At 37.6% G+C, this 22,059-nt stretch overlaps 1 protein-coding gene across 1 annotated transcript in view; it reads left to right on the forward strand.

Annotated features, from left to right (window-relative positions):
- The first annotated feature begins 2,669 nt into the window (after positions 1–2,669).
- The window catches only part of KDM5B (lysine demethylase 5B), a 28,089-nt gene continuing 8,699 nt past the window's right edge, over positions 2,670–22,059 (forward strand). The window contains exons 1-16 of the mRNA XM_072422310.1: positions 2,670–2,943; positions 11,296–11,373; positions 14,105–14,227; positions 14,431–14,601; positions 15,102–15,158; positions 16,077–16,202; positions 16,288–16,384; positions 16,945–17,027; positions 17,124–17,282; positions 18,139–18,258; positions 19,143–19,301; positions 19,392–19,573; positions 19,668–19,830; positions 19,942–20,061; positions 20,783–20,977; positions 21,608–21,789. Coding sequence (XP_072278411.1) covers positions 2,809–2,943; positions 11,296–11,373; positions 14,105–14,227; positions 14,431–14,601; positions 15,102–15,158; positions 16,077–16,202; positions 16,288–16,384; positions 16,945–17,027; positions 17,124–17,282; positions 18,139–18,258; positions 19,143–19,301; positions 19,392–19,573; positions 19,668–19,830; positions 19,942–20,061; positions 20,783–20,977; positions 21,608–21,789 — 2,150 coding nt within the window. The 5' untranslated portion in view covers positions 2,670–2,808. The remainder of the gene's footprint in view (positions 2,944–11,295; positions 11,374–14,104; positions 14,228–14,430; positions 14,602–15,101; positions 15,159–16,076; positions 16,203–16,287; positions 16,385–16,944; positions 17,028–17,123; positions 17,283–18,138; positions 18,259–19,142; positions 19,302–19,391; positions 19,574–19,667; positions 19,831–19,941; positions 20,062–20,782; positions 20,978–21,607; positions 21,790–22,059) is intronic.

Raw genomic sequence — 22,059 nt, forward strand, 5'->3', positions numbered from 1 at the left:
GGATGTCTGAATTGAAAGCAATTTATGGGAAACACATAGATACCCCCTTAAGATTCTAACATCCTTGTCCATGTTTGGAAATCTTTTTGGGACACATTTTCTCATTTACAGATTGCTGTATATGCCAGGCGACTCTGCCTTCCTCCTGCTGCATCATAATACATTTGCTCTAAAGTCTTACAAAATTTGCAGGTCAAACATCTTACCATAACTGCTAGATCATGTATCACTGTGTTTTGGAGGAGGATGAAGGATCTCAATTCCAGTATTAAAAATATCTGTGTGAATTTTTAGTTCCTCTGGAAGGAGTTTTTGGACTCGCCAGGGTATGGACACCATCTGGACCTGGTCTAAAGTATATTTCCCAACATCATGTGCTACTGTAGAAACAATATCCACAACAACCAACAAGAGCTACTTTTGTATGTCTCCTTTCTTGTTTTTTTGTCCCCTTTGGTTTTCATTTTCTTTTTCATGGCTGCTTCTCTTTTCTTCTTCTCTCTTCTTCCTCTTACTGGGTTAACCCCCTATATTGCAATCCAAATTTGTTTAATTAAGCAGAAAGGAGAAACGTTTCAAAATCTTTACCCAGGAACATGGGTTAGCACATGGTGTTTCTTTATTCTTCACATTCTGTGTGTTTGCTCTTTTTGGCCTTATGTAAACCATTTGGTGTTATTTACCTTTCTTTTAAATAAAAGAATGTTAAAAAAAAGAGGGTAACGACCTATATATTTGCTAATTATTCTAATTTTAATTATGGCTGTATGATTGCAGCAAACAGTAATTCTGTGATTTCTATACAGGCTGGCATACTGTTTATTTTTTCTTTTAGACTAGATTAAATTTAATTAGTAACATTTTTAGACGTTAGAGATGTGATCCCTAGATTGATTTCAGATGTTTTTAATATTGTCTCTGATTAGAAGGTAGAGTACAGAAGGTAGAGTACGTATATACCCAGTGTGGACTCCATGTAATCACTTCATGGTTAAACTCAGCTTTGCTTGAAATGTGTCAGAGACTGCTTGTATGTGCTTCTGTTTTATGCAATAAATGAAGCATTGTTCCATTTATGCTGGGTTGTGTACAATAGATGTTAGGTGATTACCCTAATATGTACCTGGCTAGTTTGCTGCCAAAAGTAGACCTAGCTGGAACAATATGACTACGTTTTTTTAGTTCAATTTTATTATACTACCCTAGGAAAAGGAGGTTGGTTAAAAATGTTAATTTTATATTTTTTTGTATAAAATGTAGATGTCACTATGTTCATAATAAACTAAAGCTGTAAAAAAAAAGGTGGAGGTGCTGTTTTATTTATTTTTTTTAGTTTCGTCTAGAATAAGAAAAGGCTACTACTAGAACACGTCAGGTTTAACTGCTATCCATGATTTCATTAAATAAATTATCCCTCACTTCCTGTGCTTGCAACAAACCGCATAGGACGGATAATCTGCAATAGATTACAGATTTAAAAAACTGCTACTAAAAATACAATTACACTCAATAGGTTGGTAAAAGTTCTTTTAAAAAAATAGAATTTACTTTGCAGAATCAAATCAGTACAAGATCAAGTCTGATTGGTTACAGTAAGGTTCAGGACAAAACTTCTAGCACAATAAGCCTGTTTGTGAGTTGACATCCATACAATAGAAGGAGGTGGCCTTGGATGATCAATGCACTTTAGTTCTTATCTAATGCTGTTGAGCATTTATATGAATATTAGTTAAATGAAAACCCTATTAGAGCAATACTAAAGCTGCAATCCCCAGGATTATTGAAACAAGACCTGTGATTGGTAGCAGCACATTTACACATATCCCACCACTAATCAGTACAACACACTGTCACATAATAGAACGAGGACTCTTTTTTTAGGTTTTATTTGACACGCCTGCTCCCCTCTGTGTTCACGCAGCCAGGGTCACGTGACTAGGTTCCACGCTTATTCTAGACAATGAACTCCCAGAAACAGCTCGTAATAAACGCCCCTCTTCTAATCTGACGTCATCACTCCCTCCGCCAATCCAGGGGCAAAGTCAGGCTCTTTAAAAAAATAAGTGCCGGCGATGGTGTGGCAGTCAGCTGTATAGAAATCCATCCGCCCATGTAAACATAAGGAGTGGATCCCACAGTTGGAAGCTAGTTGGTCTAGGTGGGATGAGATCTGTCAGTAGTGAGGGATGGGCCAATGGCCGCGTGGAGGCTTGATTTTTTTTTAATTTCATAACCAAACTGGTTATAAGGTGTATAAAAAAATGATATAAAATGAGCCAACCGTTGTTCCCTGTTGTGAACTCATAAGACTATAGTGGCATGTTACTGACGTTACACAAACCTGGATATGAATTATACTTAGGAGAAGCCTTATTATTGTAAAGCTCTGATTAGTTAACCCAGTAATCACAGATGCTGGAAGTGCACCATTTACTATGAAATGGGAATAACTTGAGTAAACTATGGGACGATGGCGGAGTTCCAGCGATAGGTTTAACAATTTAGCACTGTATCGCACAGGTCATGGAGAAAGCCCTTTTTTATGGGGTCCCCCCGAGCATTGTGTACAAGCTAATTAATAGCAGACACCCCCTCCCCATTGACGTGATCTGAGTACACACAGGGACTACTTATTCTCAGCCACCCCTACCCGGCGGATGGACACCTCTGCCATCTCAGTGCTTAGTGCGGCCTCTCTCGTTCTCAGTCGGTTGGATTGTGTCGCTCCGCCTCCTTGACGGACAGCTTACCCGGTACTCAGCCGGGTCGGGGGAGAGTTAGTCTACCCCAAATATTTTCGCCGGCACCATGGAGTTCGTGCCCCCGCCGGAGTGTCCTGTGTTCGAACCTAGCCGCGAGGAATTCGCCGACCCGTTTGCGTTTATTAGCAAGATCCGACCGATCGCAGAGCGCACCGGTATCTGCAAAGTCCGTCCGCCTCCGGTGAGTATGAGGAGGGGGCCGAGGAGTTTGGGGCCCGCGTGCGAGTGTACAGGCTCGTGTTGTGATGAATGGTGCCCTGCACGGGGGTGGGGGGGAGAGTGGAGGTGATGGCGTTCAGGTGCCCACCGGTAATACATGGCACGCTGCCCTATTAGCACCCCTCCTTCCCCGGGGAACGCTGGCTGAAGGGGCAGGCAGATGTCACCTCCCGGGTCACATAAAGATCCCTTCCCCCTCTTATCCCCTACCCACACATGCTTAGTGATACCCCCATAGGGGGCATTTTTGGGGTGCTGCTGCGGAAATTCCCCCAACCGGGGGCTGGATGATCGGATCCTGATGGCGGAGGCTAAAACTCCCGGAAGTTTTCTGTATATCATAACACGATCTGTTGCCCAGAGGTGTTCTCTTGTAATAGTTGTGTTTTGGGGGGTGTGGGGAGAGCACAGGGGCCCTACAGAAAGTATTCAATATGGCGCCCGAGCCCCCAATCCTTTGTGTGTGCAGAGAGGGGGCACCGGATCATAACATGACACCACTGAGCTTGTTACAGCATGACACCATGGCCCCACGCTGCACAATAACCTGTGGGAAGATGAGGCTGAGCCCACCGAGCAACTCTTCTCATCAGTGGAACAAAGACACGGAAAGTATGTCCATGGATGTATTGGAGGATGTGCAGAGGAGATGGGGCCACAGTTGGTGCTGGAAGATGAACAAACATGGTGGCTGTGACACAATGCAGCAGTGAATGGAGCATGATCTACACACTCCATGTATAACATTGTCCCTGTGCTGCTTTGGTAGGAAATGCTATATATGTGCCCTGTGAGGGGATCTGAATCCCAAACTTTAGTATTTCAGGGGGGATGTAGCCACACATTGGGTATTGTGCATTGATGGGGCAGGGGAAGAGAAAGGAGGCCATTGATCTACAAGGAAAGGCTATTTCTGCTTTGGACCTGGGCTGTCATATTGTCATCCTGGATATCAGTGATATTCTGCTGATGTCCATCCCACAATTTCATCATATTCGCAATAGAAAATCCCAGGAAGTCATTTATAGTTATCACAAACTACCAACCCAGCTCATCAAAAGTACTGGCAGCGTGTTTGCATTCAGATCCCATTAACCTTTCAGTGTTTTCTTTGGCCATCATTTTTCTGTTTCTTCAAGATAAATTCCCTCTTTAGATAAACTTATCCCTAAAATGTAAATTTAAAAAATCAACTTTGGTTCTTAAGGTTTTTCTGGGCAGATGACTGTCATTTTTTTTTCAGAGCTCATTATACAAAATCACACCCGGGTCAGCCATCTTTAAAACTCCTGCAAGCCTAGTAATCGGCTTGTGTCCTTTTATCTGGCAAGTGAATGTCATATTACACGCTGGACTGCTTTTAATTTGTGGCAGCTGTCATTTTATTGCTTTTATAAAAAAACAAATTATTGAGCTTATGTTTACCACTGACCTTTTAAGTTGGAACTTATATTAAGTTTTCAGATTTTTTTTTCAAACTATGCTGAATGTAAACTGATGGCAGCTGCATTTTTCAATGTGTCACAGACTTTTAGCTCAGGTTGTTTGCATTAAAATGTTTGGTTTATTTTGTAGTTGTATGCTTTTCTTTTGTTTCCAGGTATATTTACCTGGTAGACCAATGTGTTATGATTTCCCTAGTTTTATATGAATAATGTGCAGGGAAGGAGGAGGGAGTGGGTATTGTGTAGTAGGGAGTATGGTAGGGGTGACTTTAGGAGATTGTGTGAGGGTTGAAATGTCTCCTCAGCATAGGATTAGAGCTGCTCCATAATATTGTGGTGAGTTTGGGTTTTCAGTCTCTTTAACCTGTTTTTAACCCTTTTTGTCAGTGATATGGGGTGATGGTGGCCCCAGCATGTCACATCCCAGTTTGCTTGACAGACTACATGATAGTTTTTCTGTCTAAGTCTCCTCCATCTTTCTTATTTAATACCGTCCACCATTTTACACACTGTTACATATACACATGCTGAGAGCAGCCAATATGGCTACTTCACATAAAAGTTGTATGTTTATGAAACTACAGTACTTGTCACCTCATGTGGCATTTTTGCTATGGTTGCATACTGTGCCTTCATGATGACGTCATGTAATTGTGTTCCACTTTGTGTTGTCTCCAGGATGTGAGAATGCTTTTATGAAAAGGAATAGTTTTTTTTTTCAAATTCTCTTAAGGGTTATATAAGACATAAGCACAAGTTATTTTCTGATAACTTGTTTTCATTGTTACCTGTAAGGTCATTGTACATGCCATTTCTGATACCTGTGCCTTATTGAGGAAGTCTGTCGAGAGCCTTATTTGCATTTTTTGTTGCTAGCCCTGTGGAAGGTATTGTGGTTTTTTTTGTTATGATAGCATTCATATCTAAAATGGTATTCAAAAATGCTGATGAAAATTTAAAACAGATGTATACACTAAGTAACCTCTCTGGTGTCCAGCTTTACCCTCATTTTAAATCCCCTATGCCATAATGAATGGTAAAAATATTCTCTAATATTTGCTTGCAGTGCTCAACCCAGAATTTTTTTTAAACTGGGTGGGAAGAAATTGTAGGTGGGTGGCAGCCCCTGTATTGTGACCCAACTCATCAGTAATCACCCAAAAACAGCTGGGTGGCTGCTGAAAAGATTCGGTTGGTGAGCCCGGCTAAAAGGGGCTGGGGAGAACACTGGCTTGTCCCTTCTAAAAATGTTGGCTTGCCATGACAAATTTCAAATGAAAGCATTTAGGGCACTGATGCCTCCAGTGGGTGGAAGGTGGTGGGGACCAGTGGCTCCTGGTGACCCACTGCTTCCCATTCAGCTGGGATCACATGATTAATGCCTCAGCCTTTGGTCACCTGACCAACGAATGTTGTAACCAAAAGCAACCTTGAGCAATGAGCAGTTTGTTCCTCTCGGGTCAGTTTAATAGATACCAATGATCTTTTTTGCCATCTGTAAGGGGAACATTCTTCCAACTGGCAAGCAATGTAAGAGGTATTCTTTTCACTGACCACCACATCAATGTATGTAGATTGAAATGATAAAGGAATTATAGTAGGGATTTCCTGTGGACCTGAAAGTTATTTTAGGGTTTGCCCCCCTAACCAATCTTTGGTCGGGATGATTGGCTGAGCCAGGATGGTATAACTCTCGCTTTCATTTGTTCATTCCTGGCACGCACAGGGGAAGCCAGGAATGTTGGGTATCCAGGCGACCAAAACTGGAGCTGCGCATGTGCAGCTAAGCTTTTTTGACAGATACCTGGAGCGATCAGGCGGATAGGGGAGGATATTGCAGATAGGACATCACCTGTCCTTTTCTGCAATAGCAACCCCTTTGATTGTGGTTTCTTAAAAGTGAAACTTTAGTTTGCTTTAATACATATGTCCCATGTCTGTGTCCATATTTTTCATTGTTGCAAAGCTACATTTCTTGATGTTTGAAAGCTTGGTCCCCCACTTTGTTCTGTGGTTCTGTCCACCGGGCCTCTGTCATTACAGCACTGTGAGATTTGACAATTCTTTTAGCCGTGGCTCTGTTAGAGTAAAGATTCAAGTGTCTCTTTAGGTGTTAGGCTAGGAAATGGGGTTTGGGATGGAATACATTTGTCTATTGATCACCATAAAAGTAATCCTTTGCATCTCCCAAGAATAAAACTTTTCCTTTCCATTTTGCTTTTTTTCCCAAATAGCCCCCTCTTTTCCATAAAACACAAAAAAACACTGATCTAGCAGATATAAAAAAAGAATTGTCAAAAGTCTACAGTTAAACTCTTTACCTTTACCTAACTCTTCACTTTATCTGATGGTATACAGGGAACATAGGAAGGACAAAGAAGTCATTGACATGAAGTCTCTGACAGTCTTTGTTTTTCGGTATCTAAGAGGCAAGGTGGCTGCACCCAATTGGGGTGCAACTGGGTCCATGGGGGCAAACGTTACCATTTAATATGCACCAGTGGATTGTTAGTTAAGTTGATTAAAGAACCTCTGACCAAACAAAGACGTAGGAACGGTTGCTTTAGGAAATGCTTGGTAATTTTGGTCTCCTATGTCTTTTTTTTTATTGATACTCAATATATTTTTGTGTGTCCTGCTTAAAAAATCTCTTTTAAAACAGACTGTATATATTTTTTTTTAACAGCAGTCTGTTAAAGCAGTTGTCTCATAATTTTTTTTTAAAAAAGGAGATGTCTTAAGTAAAATAGCTGTGACAAACCTTAGATGAATCTGCTAGTCTTTGCTTTGGCCATGTACTAGTTCCAGGAAGGTTTGAGGGAAACAATTCGTGTGCAGCCAACAGACAATCTCTGATGGTTTCCATTTCAGGCATTGCACAATATAATTTCCCTTCAAGATGGTTGCCTGTATACTCTGGTTCTCAGGAAATGCAATATTCATGATATTTTGGCTTGGTGCTTCATATATAATAGTGGTAAGTAAGAGACAACAGGTCAGTGTATTGCATATAATATGGAGTATGATGATATAGAGTATGATTCCATTGAGGTTTGAGTACTGGTAGGAACTGGTTTCTGCTATCTGTGCTGACATTGTAGGGAAAAGCTAACCATTTAGCCTGGCTGTATACTATGCAGTGTTTTGGCTGTTTCATCCAGTTTTTCTTCATACTAATGATTTAAGGGAACCTTATACCAGCAAATTTCCATCAAAACCTTAAAAGATCAACCTGTTGGTGGTAATCTGCTTTGGTCCGGTATTTTTCAGTGTTTAGAACAGTTTGAATATGATAGTCTATTGTATGACTAGCATTATACCTGAATAGTAGAATGAATTTTGAAATACAATTATAATCTGTCATTGTGTGCATCTGATTGCTTGATGGTGGCATATTTCATAGACTTATTTTCTGCTACAAAGCAATTTATGGGCAGTCTTGGATACATTACTGAAGCAGGTGGCTAGTTTATTCTTTAGAGTTAAAGCTGGTACTGCATGAGCCCTTCTAAATAATGTGAAAGCTTATTTGACTTGTCCCTGTCTTTAAATTTGCCTTTTCTCTTGTTGATTGAACTGCCAAGCTAGTTAATTTTTCACCCATTTGACAATTTGCCCATGTTTTGGCAGATATTTTACTTGTTACTTTTTCATACCTTTTTATTGATACATTTCTTTGCAACAGACTCATGCCTATATTTGTCATAGCAGCTATGGGAGCAGAATGCTATAACTAAAATAAGTGATTCGCTAGAATAAGGAAAGCATAGTAGTTCTAATTTATTAATTAGCTTGATGTGTTTACCACCCAATGCTTTTGTGCCCAAAATATTTCCCTTCTTTTGTCATTACTCACAGGCTCCACTCAAGCCTTTTTCTAGCAGAACAAAGGGAAGTTTGACGTGCGTAGTGTGATATAAACTACATCAGCTATACTGCTTGCATCATTGTTGTAAATTGCTTTTAAAATATTCCATTTCATTTGGACATTGACCTTTCTGAAAATGTGGCTTTGATGCTTATTGCCTGATTTTTTTTTTCTTTTAAAATTTTTGATGAAAGCATTACTTTATTTTTTAATTGTACACTGATATATAAAAATCTTCAATTAATGAAGACGGCTGCTTCATAGCTTCTCTGCAGTACTACCTTTGGGGTCCAGGGCAGAGCTAGAATGCGCCAAAGAGGTAGAGCAGCATCTAATGCTACAAAAGTCCCCAATACACTTACTTATCTGTCACCTGAAGAAAACAAATTGGCAAGAATTTGAAGTGAGGCTGCATATTGACAAGTTTTCCATTTCTTTAGAAATCGGGAAACCCCATCTTTGACTTTAGGTCCCGAGCTGAGCCTGATTACCTAACCATTAACTTATGTTGTCTTCCTTTTCCTTGTTGATTTGAATAATAAATAGAACACCATACTAAATTTACCAGTTCAGTTGTAATTTGTCATATTTGGCACGGAATATCAGGTTCATTCCCTCTTTTGACTCGTGACATCTATGACTTTTGAACCTAGCCACTGTGTAGAATAAAAGGCTGGATGTCGAAATCTTCTTTGATAGAAAAAAAGGTAGGAATAATGAATTTGTCTGCAATACCTATCTTTAGAAGGAAATTGGGGAACAAAGTTTGCTTGTTATATACTTTAAACGCTTTTTCTTTTATATGTCTGTTGTAAAGTTTTGCAGAAAAAAACTTGTGCTCCCTTTACCATTACCTAAACAAGATTTGCTTTATTAATAACTGTCTGATGAAAATGTGCAAATGGGTTTTGTTTTTGCACACAATGTTTAAAGCTGTGGCTGTGAACTGGGCAGAGTTGAATAGTCTTAGGTTCAATGTAAATGTTGCTTTTGGGCAATTTCAAATTTCTGCTTTGATGTGAATGTTGTTAGGTAACGTGTCAAACATCTAATGGTAAAAAAAAAATTCAATTGTTAAATGTTCTCATTTTGACTAGATTCACATGGCAAATCTTGAGGGCAGGTTCAGTACAAGCATACCTGTGTGCCTCAGTGGCTGGCGCCTTCTCTTTCCTTAAAGAACCAGCCTGTGTATATTTTTGTATATTTGACATCATACAATAATGAGCAGTCCTGAGCCACTCACTTCTGCCCCCATTCATTCTATATTGGGCTGCTATCGGTAAGGTTTCCCCTAAGCTAGTACTTCATTGTAGTGACGAAGCGGTAACCACACTTGCAACCTCAGAACCTAAACAATAGTCTAAGTGGCCTTTTCCATTAGTCAGTGGGGTAAATGTTCTTTGGATAGATATGGTTGAAAAGAGTTTATATCTTTTTTTTTTAAAAGAGGATGTCATCAATTGTAGCCAACAGATTCATATTTTGTTGTGTCGGTGTAGCCATGATCATGCTTGAATACAACATGCAATGATTATATATGAGATATTGCATTACCTTTAAAAAACCGATGGAACACTGTGGAATGTGATGTATTTAATATAAACTGTATGAGATGGAGAGGTTGGTTCAGAAAATATTATAAGCAACCAAAGAAATAATGTACCTGCAGTTTCTAGTTGGTTCAACATTAAAGTTGAAATAAAAATTCACCCTAGCAGTGCTCTAGTTAAGTGCAGGTCTTATTCTCCACAGCTTTTTTATGTGTTGTGGTCGAGCCTTCAACGTTTTCACTTACAATGCAGGATTGCAGGTCCCGCATTGTTTGCGATGTCCGAATGCCTGAGACAGACAAATCAGTAAAGTGATTACAAAGGACTGGTCGATAAGCTAGAAGGTAACCTGTGGGAGCTAGCGATAAGCCAAGAATAACTGCTTTTATCACTAACCTAGACAAAAACAAGCATTTTTACTCCATTTAAATTGAGTCATACTAATTGGTGTGTATGTCCATCAGCCTTTGTGCTCAATAGCTGCCAAGCAAGTATCCTTGTGCTTCCTCCATAAACATATGTAATGGGGAATAGACTTTTTTCACCAACACATTGTAGACTTGGTTGGTTTAAAGGATTTGATCGTTCCTCAAAATTGCTTTAATTTGGCTTATCTTGTGTTTGTTTTTTCTTATATGCTTTGTTGGCCTTTCATGGTGTTATACGTATGCTCCCCAATTGTATTAGCTATCATATTATATATTCCTTAGGAATGGTAGCACCACCTTTTAACCAATGCAGTCAGTTTTTAAATGGGGGAAACCTAAACTTGGAGAGAATAATATTTATTAATTTTTTTATTTTTGCTTTCTTGACAAGTCTTTAAAGTGGTTCTCCTTAAACATATGTTGGCATATATCCTGGTCATCCTAATTCTGTTTTTTTAGAAGGATCAGATAGATTAGTGCCTTCATACTAGGGAAGATAACGGGCTGCAGAAAATTCTAAATGAACATGAGCTACAGGTTGCTACTTGCGTTACCCTAAGCCACCTAATTTGTATCTAGGGACTGTTCTGTAGCTTTCCTAAGGCATACCTAGGTCAGAGCATCTCCAAAACTGCACGTCCTTGAAAAATCTTGGTGCCAGATATGACAGGATTCCCGTACTGGTCTTGTGGAATCTATGATCTGACAGGCTAGAGCTGTTCTGGGGACACAAGCGAGACGGCCGTATTAGGCGTATGATTTTTAAAGCCCATCTTTAGGCAAATATTACACCCCACTCCTCTCTGTATAACCCATTCTGCATGTATTTTTGTTTTTTCTTGCTTGAATATCAGCAAATCTGCAAACAGCACTTTTTTAAAAAAAAACAAACTACAGTTAAGCCCAGTGGGCCTCTAAAATGTGTTATAAGAGGAGCTGATGGATAGTTGTTAATCGTGTGACAATAAAATTTATTTCAAAATATGTGGTAAATATTTATATATTTTTTTTATTTTTCAGGACTGGCAACCTCCATTTGCTTGTGATGTGGACAAATTGCACTTCACACCACGTATCCAAAGACTTAATGAACTTGAGGTAAAATATTGTGAAATTTTATAATAATTTTTGCTGAAGTGGTTTTATTTAAGGAATAGTTGTGATACATCTGCATTTTGACTTTTCCAGGTCTGGTTTTACTGTGCGAAATGTCCGATTTCTTTCAGTTTGTAGACCTGAACCTGAAGTTCTAATTTTCTATTTTTTACTCTTTGTTAGTTGCAATATATTATTATAACTAGTTTCGTAGCTTTATAAAATTACTCCTGCCAACTGGGTGGTATGAACACTAATCTAACGAAATAGTCTTTACTCTGTGTTGGGTGTATGGAGCATTGTGCTCCATTAGGGGAAAGTAGTCACCCCTAAAAAATGCCTCCTTTCCTAACCTGCTGAGACTCGTATTTTAACTAGGTCACAATACTATTTTTACTGTCAGTATAGACATAAAATGTCTCTGTAAGCAGAAAAGCTCCCACTTACCCGTAGATCTGTTGTACATGAAAAATCTACAGAAGACTATGGCTCACAATACCTGGACAAAGCCCTTGGGAGACATAGGTAACACTATGAAATACTGCTACTATCCACACATGAGGGTGCATAGTCCTTGGGCAAGGAGATTGGTTGTTAGAAAGTTGAATTTGTCGCTGGCTTTGAGTGACAAGATATTTTATCCTTAATCTGTATGTGGGGCCATCTCCTAAATCTGTTTAAAAATAGGATGGAACTTCTTTAGTAGATTACCTATACAGAAAAAATAAAAAGTTTGCAGCTATAGGGCGAGAGATACCAGGAGCCTGCATGTAAATCGGCCCTCTAATTTAAAATTTATTCTGTTTCCTTGTACAGTTTTACTACAGTACTACTTTTTGAGACGATCCTAAATGTAGAAGAAACATTTTTTTATACTTTGGTATATACAGGCCTCTTTTTCTTTTAAGTAAACCATAACAATTAGCTTAACATTTTTAAGCATTTCCTTATATCTGTGTGAACATTTTGCCTTGCCAAATGCTTTAACTGAAATCTTTTGAATCATGCATTTTAAAATTTACATTTTTTGTTTTTGCGCTACTTCAAAGGCAGTTGTAAAAGCATTATTCTTTGGACCCAACTGCCAGTGACATATTGCCCTAGAACTAGTAAGCAGCCCTGGATATAAAAGAATGTTTGCAATAAGTTGAATTCTTGCTAAAAACTCTGCAGCTAGGCAATAACACCTGACCTGGGACCCAGCTTTGAAGGAACATTACGAGGACATGCCTCAAGTAAATGTGCAGTTGAGATAAGTGGTGGTAACAGACATTTACAGCTGGCATACTTTTTTATACGCATAACCTTACCTTTTTTACTTTGGTGTTTCAGTATACATTTGTCTGGACTTTAGCCTTAGTAAACATATTTGTACTTCCCCAGTGACTATAGCTGCTACAGGAAATGCAAAGGTGGTCATCAGAGACACCATATATATACTCCACATGTGTGGTTGGTTTTGGTTTCAACAGGAAGGCCAATATAGAACTTTTTGTCAGTGTTGACTTCTTTATAAACCATTGTATCTACCTGCTTTGTTAAGAGATTTGAAATTAAATGGGACATTTGCATTTTTACTGCCCATCTAATTTTCTTTTCTTGCAGTGTTTAAAATATGGCGTATAAAATTGTATATAAAAAGTGGAAAAGTCCTGTTTAATTCATACTAATTGTTTTTTTTTTTAAACATGGTTCATTTTAATGTTAGGTACTCCTTAGTCTCCAATTCTGGCCACTGAGATATTTTTCATGCTCCTAAAAGCATCCTTCTGTGTTTTTTTTTTTTTTTTTTGTCCCCCCAAGCATGCACTTTATAGCAGTGGAAATTTGCCAAAAATCAAATGGGAGGAACAAAAATACATTGTGAGATTTTCTTGTTTAACAGAAACCAAAACTGACCCTTTTGGCAAAATGCTGTGTATGATAGATATCCAAAAATCCACAATAATCTGAAAGCATTAAGCACTGTGATACATGGCAGTAATAATAAGGTTGCAAGGTTGCTTTCTGACACCGGGCTACTGAAGAAGCTGTCAGCGTTGACAAATAGAAGGCAGGAGGATAGTTAAAGAGCTACTATATGTTGACTGACAAAAGACTTTACACTGGACCTGAGGTTCCAATTTGTCATGACTATGATTGTAACCACATACACCAAAAAGAATTAAAAGCAAGGACCGTTTGCCTTAGAATGGTTCAACTAATTTCCACACTTTTGAAATTGAAATTTTGTGTGAAATGCTCCCTGTCCAACCTGATAGAACTAGTCACAAATCTTGTATGATAAATCCATACAAATTGCTTGATTTAGACGTGCAAAACTTGTTTGGACCCCTAACATGGGACTAACTGCAGCCTATTGTGGTTTTGATGTGAAAATAACAAGGATATCTTTTCATCCAAAATTTGTGTTTGTTAAACTTGACATAGTAAAAGATATAACATATGTAAATAAAAATGTCTCAACTATCAAATCCATTTGAACTCTAGGTTCTAGGTAGACTAACAAAATGCAACCTAGTTAAGGGAGAAAAATATTTTTGTAAGCAACTGTTCACTATACACTGCTATGCATTACTGTATATACAAACCTTATGTGCCAATCTTTGCACTTTGGGTAGATCTACCTAAAGCTGGGTAAATATTTGTAACTCTCCTGCCGATGTTGTTAGGTTGAAGAGCAGGTGTTCCATTTCACACAATGTTGCATTGCGTTATTTATTTTTTTTCACAGGCTCAAACCAGGGTGAAGTTGAACTTCCTGGACCAAATAGCCAAGTTTTGGGAATTACAGGGATGCACTCTGAAAATACCTCATGTTGAACGAAAAATACTCGACTTGTTTCAGCTGAATAAGGTGATAAATCGAACCTTTTTCCCCCCATCTTTAGTGCTGCTGATGAATCGATTCAACTGATTCAAGTTTTCCCTTTTATGTGCCATTTTTTAAAAGCTTAAATTATCTTTTTGCTTTCAAAGTATGTAAAGGTGATCCAATTCTATACACTGTCAGAGCTTATGCTTGATCTGTTATATATATATATTTTTTTTTTTTTGCAGTTGGTAACAGATGAAGGTGGTTTTGATATAGTCTGCAGGGATAGAAAGTGGACAAAAATAGCTGTTAAAATGGGATTCTCTACAGGAAAAGCCATTGGATCCCACATTAGGGGCCATTATGAGCGCATTCTTTACCCTTATACCTTGTTTCAGACTGGAGCAAGCTTTCTGGTAAGCATCATGCGTGTGGATTGGTTAAATATCGGGGAAACACAGTAATTCTGCATATGACACTTTGTAATGCCAGTTGTAGTTTAAAATACCATAAAATGTGCATTTACACCACAGGTATGTTGAATTGCCATATATTTTTTTCCTCATTTCCTCTGTTCACCAGGATAGGAATCCAGACATTAGAATGAATTAAGAATAGTACCACGCAACACAAATACTTTCAGTGGACTTTGACTACATAATTATGCAATCATACCAAGTAGCCATTGAATATAATTGCAACATTATACCGCTGCCCAAAGCAATTTACACATACACAAAAATCAGCATAAGATGTGAAGTCAACTATATAGTAACTTAAACACCTAATTGCAGTTCTTTGTTACTTTCATAATCCTAAAAGTTTAAGATCTGTGGCCACGCTATGATCACAGAATTTCTTATTTGTGTAAAAATAAGGTCTTTAATGATGGCATTTTCTAATTCTTGTCAAATAGGCTCCAGACTGCAACACCAAAATGCCTGGGTATATAGATGATGCATGCTTGGATAAGGTATGTTTTTTTTATTTGATATCGAAATTGAATGTTTAATACATAACCATACGTTACATTTCAAGTGTTTGGTAAAGGTAGTTTTTAGAAAAATAGCTATTTAGCAATTGTGTTTTTTGGTGCTTAGTTGTTTCTGACATTTTAAATGTATTTTTTTTTTTGGAAAACTGTTTCTTTTTATTAAAATGCATTTAAAAAAGTCTTGTCTATACTTCTCGGTGGCCCGAGTCCTGAAACACTGTGATTTTACTTCTTCCCCACCAGTATACATATATTCTGAGTGTGTTGGATACTTGTTACCCCCACTCTATTCCACCATGTCATATGTCTTTTATAAAAGTTTGAGCAGCCTGCAATAGCTAGGGAGTAGTGCAACAGTAATATTTCAAAATACTGGATGACTGTCAGGTTTTAGTCAGTTCTGTGTTCACATTAGGTTGCCTGCAGCCTGCCATGATTCTGTTATCGCATGAAGGGAAAAGAAGAGATTTTAGTCCTGTAAACTTTATAGATGGTTGTCTCCACAATTCTTATAACTAAAGAAGGAAAAATTTGTTTTAAAATTTGTTTGTGTGCATATCCTAAGCAGATTCACTTTAAGCATTTGAATAAATGGGATAATACAGTATAATGAAGCTAGAGCAATAAAGATGTTGCAATGAGTAATTGATAATCAGAACATTTTTGAGATGACCGACTGGATTTTTTTAGAAGGGCAGTTATCCCAGGGTGTGAAAAAAATTGTTGATTTCTGTGCTTTTGCTGTGAGATTATAAATGGATTTCTTCACAATACACCAGTAACTAATGGCAAATGAGGGTTTGCTTTTTCAGTAGTGAAAATGTTGTGTGTGGTTTATTGGACACTTTCATTATGCTGCATATCTACCTAATAAACCTGTTCATTTTTATGTTGCAGAAGCCAAATCTTGTCCCAGATGTGAAGGACAAAGAGTACAAACCTCATGATATTCCACAAAGGCAATCTGTTCAGCCTTCTGATAACTGTGCCCCTGCTAGGCGAGCAAAACGTATGAAAGCAGAGGTAAGTGCTCTGGTACAGAATGCAGTCTGTTCTGTTTGACTGTAATTGAAACAACAATTTTTATTATATATTTTTAACTTTTAAGGCTATAAAGATTAAAACTGAACCGGAAGAAACACCAGAACTGAGACCTCGAACTTTGCGCCGCAGGATGGGATCTACACCTTCCATCTGTGAAAATAGTAAGTTTGTATTTTCCTTGTTTAAAGCTTGGGGATTGGTTCTAATTTCACAGTATATTTGAAATCTTCTACACATTTAATATACCACCTGACCTTAAATGTTAGTCACAGGTTTAGATGGGCCCATTATTGGGGTGTTTGGGAGAAGCTGTCAAAAGAACAGCCTGTAATTGTTTTGTATTACAGAGCATTAGCAGCTGTCAAAATGCCACTCCTGTGTAAAGTGTCTTGCAGATTTGCTTAAATTTACTGAATTTAGACTTTTTGTTCTTAGACTTTTATTATTTACCCTACTCTCAAAAGCCGCATTTCACTCCTTCCCCTTTCCCCCCTAAGCCTTGTTTTTCCCTTTATTTTCCTGTACCGTTTATTTTGAATTTTGCCTGTTGTGTTTACCAGTATTGTATATGGAATTTACAGATAATAATTTGTTTGGAAAAAAAAATATATGTGTATGTACACACACGTACGTACGTTCATAGATTCCATACAAAATAAAAATTTAAATAAATTTAAATAAATAAAAAAAAGGATTGGATCAATTTTTTTTCATTTGTCAGATGAAACCGTGCATGTGAAGCGAGAACCAGTGGAACCTGTTATAGAGAAGCCAAAATCAAAATCCAGGAAAGGCAGAAGTCCCGTAAGTACAGATTACTATTTAATTATAATCAGTTATGGTGACATTTGTCCATATTGCTTATATTATTCTAGGTTTATTTATTTATTATTTTTTTAGGTGGATTTATATGTTTGTCTCATCTGTGGGAGTGGAAATGATGAAGACCGTTTACTCCTTTGTGATGGATGTGATGACAGTTACCACACCTTTTGTCTTATTCCTCCACTTCATGATGTCCCCAAAGGTGACTGGAGATGCCCAAAATGTCTGGCTCAGGTAAAAATATTTTACTGTTTACCTTTGCAAGCTAATGTATGAGTGTTTAATGTAGATATAATCCCGTGGTTACAGGTTTTTAGTGAAAGTCCAGTTATTGTTGATTTGGTCTAGTTTAACATAACAAAATTAAACATATAAACTTCAATATAAAATGATTTGATCTATTCAGAAGTGTATTAGAAAAAGCATGCAGAGAATAACATTTTTTCCAGTTTTAAGTCAAGTAGCTTCAGTCTCTTTGCTTCCATCCTAAAGTGTCTGCTTAGATTTCACCTTCATCATTTGAAAACTAAAAAGAATATAACAGCATAGCTTCTAGAAAATTTACTCTTTTTATGAGGAAGTAAACTGGTATGGTAGACAGTGGCATAACAGTTGATATAGTGTACTTGGACTTTGCTAAAGCATTTGACATTGTACCCCACAGGCGGTTATTATGCAAGTTAGGGTCAATAGGTTTAGAAACCTCAATCTGTAAATGGATAGAGAACTGGCTTAATACCACATCCAGAGAGTGGTGATTAATGATTCATACTCTGAATGGTTCAAGGGTATTAGTTGTGTACCCCAGGATTCAGTGTTGGGACCTTTACTGTTTAACATCTTTATAAATGATATAGAGTTTGTAAATAAAAGTACCATTTCTGTGTTTGCAGATGACACCAAACTATGTAATGGTAACTATGAGATTAGCTAAACTGTATCTATTCTCCCTTGAGAAGAGTTGCAATGCAGGTTGCCATGATTGTTATGTTTGAGCAAATATTTTTGGTGTGGTTAGCCTTTTTGCATATTTGTAATCTTCCCAAACCATCCAAGAGATCTAATCTATTTTATTTTTTTTTTCTTTCAGGAATGCAGCAAGCCACAGGAAGCATTTGGATTTGAACAAGCTTCCAGAGATTATACTCTACGTATGTTTGGAGAGATGGCTGATAACTTCAAGTCTGATTATTTTAACATGCCTGTTCATGTAAGTTTTTGTAGGATAATATAGTATCTCAAGTTTGACCACAAGTAATTTTCAGATTACTGGAGATACTGGTGCTTGTTTTCTTGTAAATTTAACCTAATAGTATGACTTTTAATTATCTGTAAATTCCTCCTCTGTTTACTAGCAGTTTATTTTCCCTGCAGTGAACAATATGCATTTTTCTCATTTACCTGGGGCTCATTCTGAAGCGGCTTGACCTTTCTTTTTTAAATAGGTCAATTTCAGTTGTGAAATTTCGGCCTGTCAGACTTGTTCAAATCTCAGTTGGCTGTCCACGATTGTAGTTGCACAGGTTGCAGAAACTCAGTAAAATTACTGTATAGATTTTGCCAAAATGAAGGAAGCAATATATAGGGTTGTAATTTCATTCTGTTAATGAGCTAGCGTCTATACCTCATTATTAGTATTCTTAATACTGGATGAAGGTCATTGAATTTTTTTTTTTCTTCTTTTTAATTTGAAACAAATATTGAAAGGGACAGAAAACACTTTCTCTATTTAGCACACTCCAGATATTATAATAGACCTCGGCAACATCAACCTTTCTTATATCCAAAACGATCCATCTAATGAAGGATGGCTAGATAAAAGGACATATATTTAATGATATAAACTCTAAACCGGTCCAAACAGGATATAGGTCCTCAAAGAACTCTATTCCTATGTAAATAGGAACAGGTAATCCATACCTGGAGTTTTACAGTGCTATTTGTAGTCATTTTTGATCAGAGGATGTTCTTTGAGTTTCTTGTTGGGCTAAAAATAGCTTTTTTACAGCAAATTTGTAGGACAGCAATGCATACATAATTGCTGTATGTTGGCCATTATTATGAAGACTTCTATTGTCTGTCTGATCTCTGCAGATGGTGCCCACAGAGTTGGTAGAGAAGGAATTTTGGCGATTGGTAAGCACTATAGAGGAGGATGTAACTGTGGAATATGGAGCAGATATTGCATCCAAGGAATTTGGCAGTGGATTTCCTGTGCGGAATGGCAAGTTTCGTGTAAAGCCAGAAGATGAGGTGAGATACTCCATTTTGTTCACTGAATATTTACTAAAGATTGACTCTCTTCCTCTCACTAATTTTTATTTTATCTTACCTGCTTCATAGGAGTATCTGGATTGTGGCTGGAATCTAAACAATATGCCAGTAATGGAGCCTTCAGTTTTGACCCATATAACAGCTGACATATGTGGAATGAAGTTGCCATGGCTTTATGTGGGCATGTGCTTCTCCTCCTTTTGCTGGCACATTGAGGACCACTGGAGTTATTCTATCAATTATCTGCACTGGTAAGGATTAGAAACTGACTTGTAAAGGTAATGATACAAAACGTTAAACCTGAAAAAAAGCACTTTACCAAAATTTGCCCTTTTTCTTTTTTAGGGGAGAGCCAAAGACCTGGTATGGAGCCCCTGGTTATGCTGCAGAGCAGCTGGAGGAGGTGATGAAAAAACTAGCCCCAGAATTGTTTGATGCTCAGCCTGACCTCCTCCATCAGTTGGTTACCATCATGAATCCGAACACACTGATGGCTCATGGTGTTCCGGTATGAGTGCATTTTTTTAAATATTTTTAATATATTGCTTTAAAGGAATAGCTGTTTTTATTGGACATTTTATAGGTGCATATTTTTAAGACTTTCTTTACTTCTCTATAGATATATCGAACCAATCAGTGTGCAGGGGAATTTGTTATTACTTTTCCACGTGCGTATCACAGTGGCTTTAACCAGGGCTTCAACTTTGCTGAGGCTGTGAATTTCTGCACAGTGGACTGGGTAAGAAAAACATTTGCTGAGTTTAGCTTTGTTGAAAATTTGCTGCAATTATGATAGTTGTCATCTTCTGATTTTACATGCAAAGGTAATGTACTAAACCCATATCCGATCATTAAAGTAACAAAAGTGCCTTTACAATATATACAATACAATATACCTAAATGTAGAATAATAAAATCACTCTTCCCCCAAATTGATATTTGCCCTTTATTGCAAAGGACCAGGTAAAAGGTTTGTGTATTCCCCCTCCTGCTATTTATCTGGCATAAATGCTGTGCACACGATATTTAGCTCGTCTGTGCACCACTTTATTCTGCCCACTTAAGCAGATTTAGATAATAGAGGGCAGAGCTGTGCTGTTGTAAATGGCAGGGTATGCTTTCATTGGCTGCTGGTAGTTTGGGACTTCTCACCATGTTCTACATAAATCTGTAAAAACTTTTTAAACGTTGGGGTCAAATTTATTTTTGTGCGAAAACAAGGGCATTTCTAGTTACTGATTGATCCTTATATGTAAATTGGCAGAGTGTGCTGCTAACAACCAGCAGGCAATGGCATCACCCCCCACGGTTCACGAAAAGGAGCCAACTGGTCCACATGCTATAAACAGGAGAACATTAATGTAATATCTTCTATTTGTTTGAGGAAAACATTGCAGTATCCGTGATAATCCTGTGTAATAGCTGTGTTTGTAAACAAACCTTTTTCTTTGTCTCTTTAGCTACCTCTTGGACGTCAGTGTGTGGACCATTATAGGGTTCTTAACCGATACTGTGTCTTTTCTCATGATGAGATGATATGCAATATGGCTTGTAAAGCTGAAGAACTGGATGTTGTTCTTGCATCTTCTGTACAGAAAGATTTAGCCCTTATGATTGAAGATGAGAAAGCTCTTCGTGAGGCTGTTCGTAAACTGGTGAGAGCAGATATTTTCTTTTAGGTTATTGTGTGTTATTCAACGTGTTGTGAGTACATTGTACCTATACATGTGAAATGCTGATTAATCCGTGCAGGTTATTGTGACAAAACAATCGGTAAAACCTAGATCTTTAATTTCTCAATTGCATTCATAAGTATTCAAGTACTTTGTAAAATGTGTCAATGCTTAGATACAAATATTAAATTAATTTTAACCTCGTAACTTTTTTTTGTTACCCTCTCCAATTGTTATTGCATCATACTGCCTGTACAGCAACACACCCAATATGTTGCCCCAATGTGATGATTTATACACCTATTGCATAAGACCAACTCCAAACGTATGATTATATGTTTGAATTAGGTATCTATCCATGCACTTGTAAATTTGTGTATCCTTTCGTTTTGTGACCCAAATTTAGTACAGTGCTAAGCCTGTTATCAGTGGCACTCACTGAGTCCGACTCAGGTTGCAAAACTGGTATCGCAGTATTGACTGTTTTGTCGCACTGGTGTACTGACTCACTCAACAGTACTACAAATTGTTTGGCAGGTGAAACAAATCACTTAAATGTTTACAGCTGTGTCTTTCACTCTTTAATCATTTAGTGTTTTCCTTTTCTTGCAGGGTGTTGTTAAATCAGAAAAAATGGATCTGGAGTTGCTAGCAGATGATGAGCGGCAGTGTGTGAAATGTAGGACCACTTGCTTCACATCTGCAGTGTATTGTCCTTGTAATCCCAGCAATCTTGCATGTCTGCACCATATTGATTCTCTCTGCTCTTGTCCCACACACAAATATATTTTAGGGTAAGTAATTATATACTATGTATAATTTGTGTTCATATTTTTAGAAGGTACTGTATGCATCTTAGAACATGATTCTATTATCTGCATAAAGATATGTTTTTCATAAAGTACTAGTGTTTGTGCGTTGACATAGTTGATGTGGTCATTTTACTTTCAGCTGTACTAGTGTTTCTGTATAGACTATATAAAGGATATGCTTTTTAGGATGCTCTGACATAATGTAAATTGAGTAAAGCTGCGTACACACGGCAAATTTTTCTCGCCCGATAA

Source organism: Pyxicephalus adspersus, chromosome 1 (assembly GCF_032062135.1).
Source record: "Pyxicephalus adspersus chromosome 1, UCB_Pads_2.0, whole genome shotgun sequence".
Taxonomy (NCBI): Eukaryota; Metazoa; Chordata; class Amphibia; order Anura; family Pyxicephalidae; genus Pyxicephalus; species Pyxicephalus adspersus.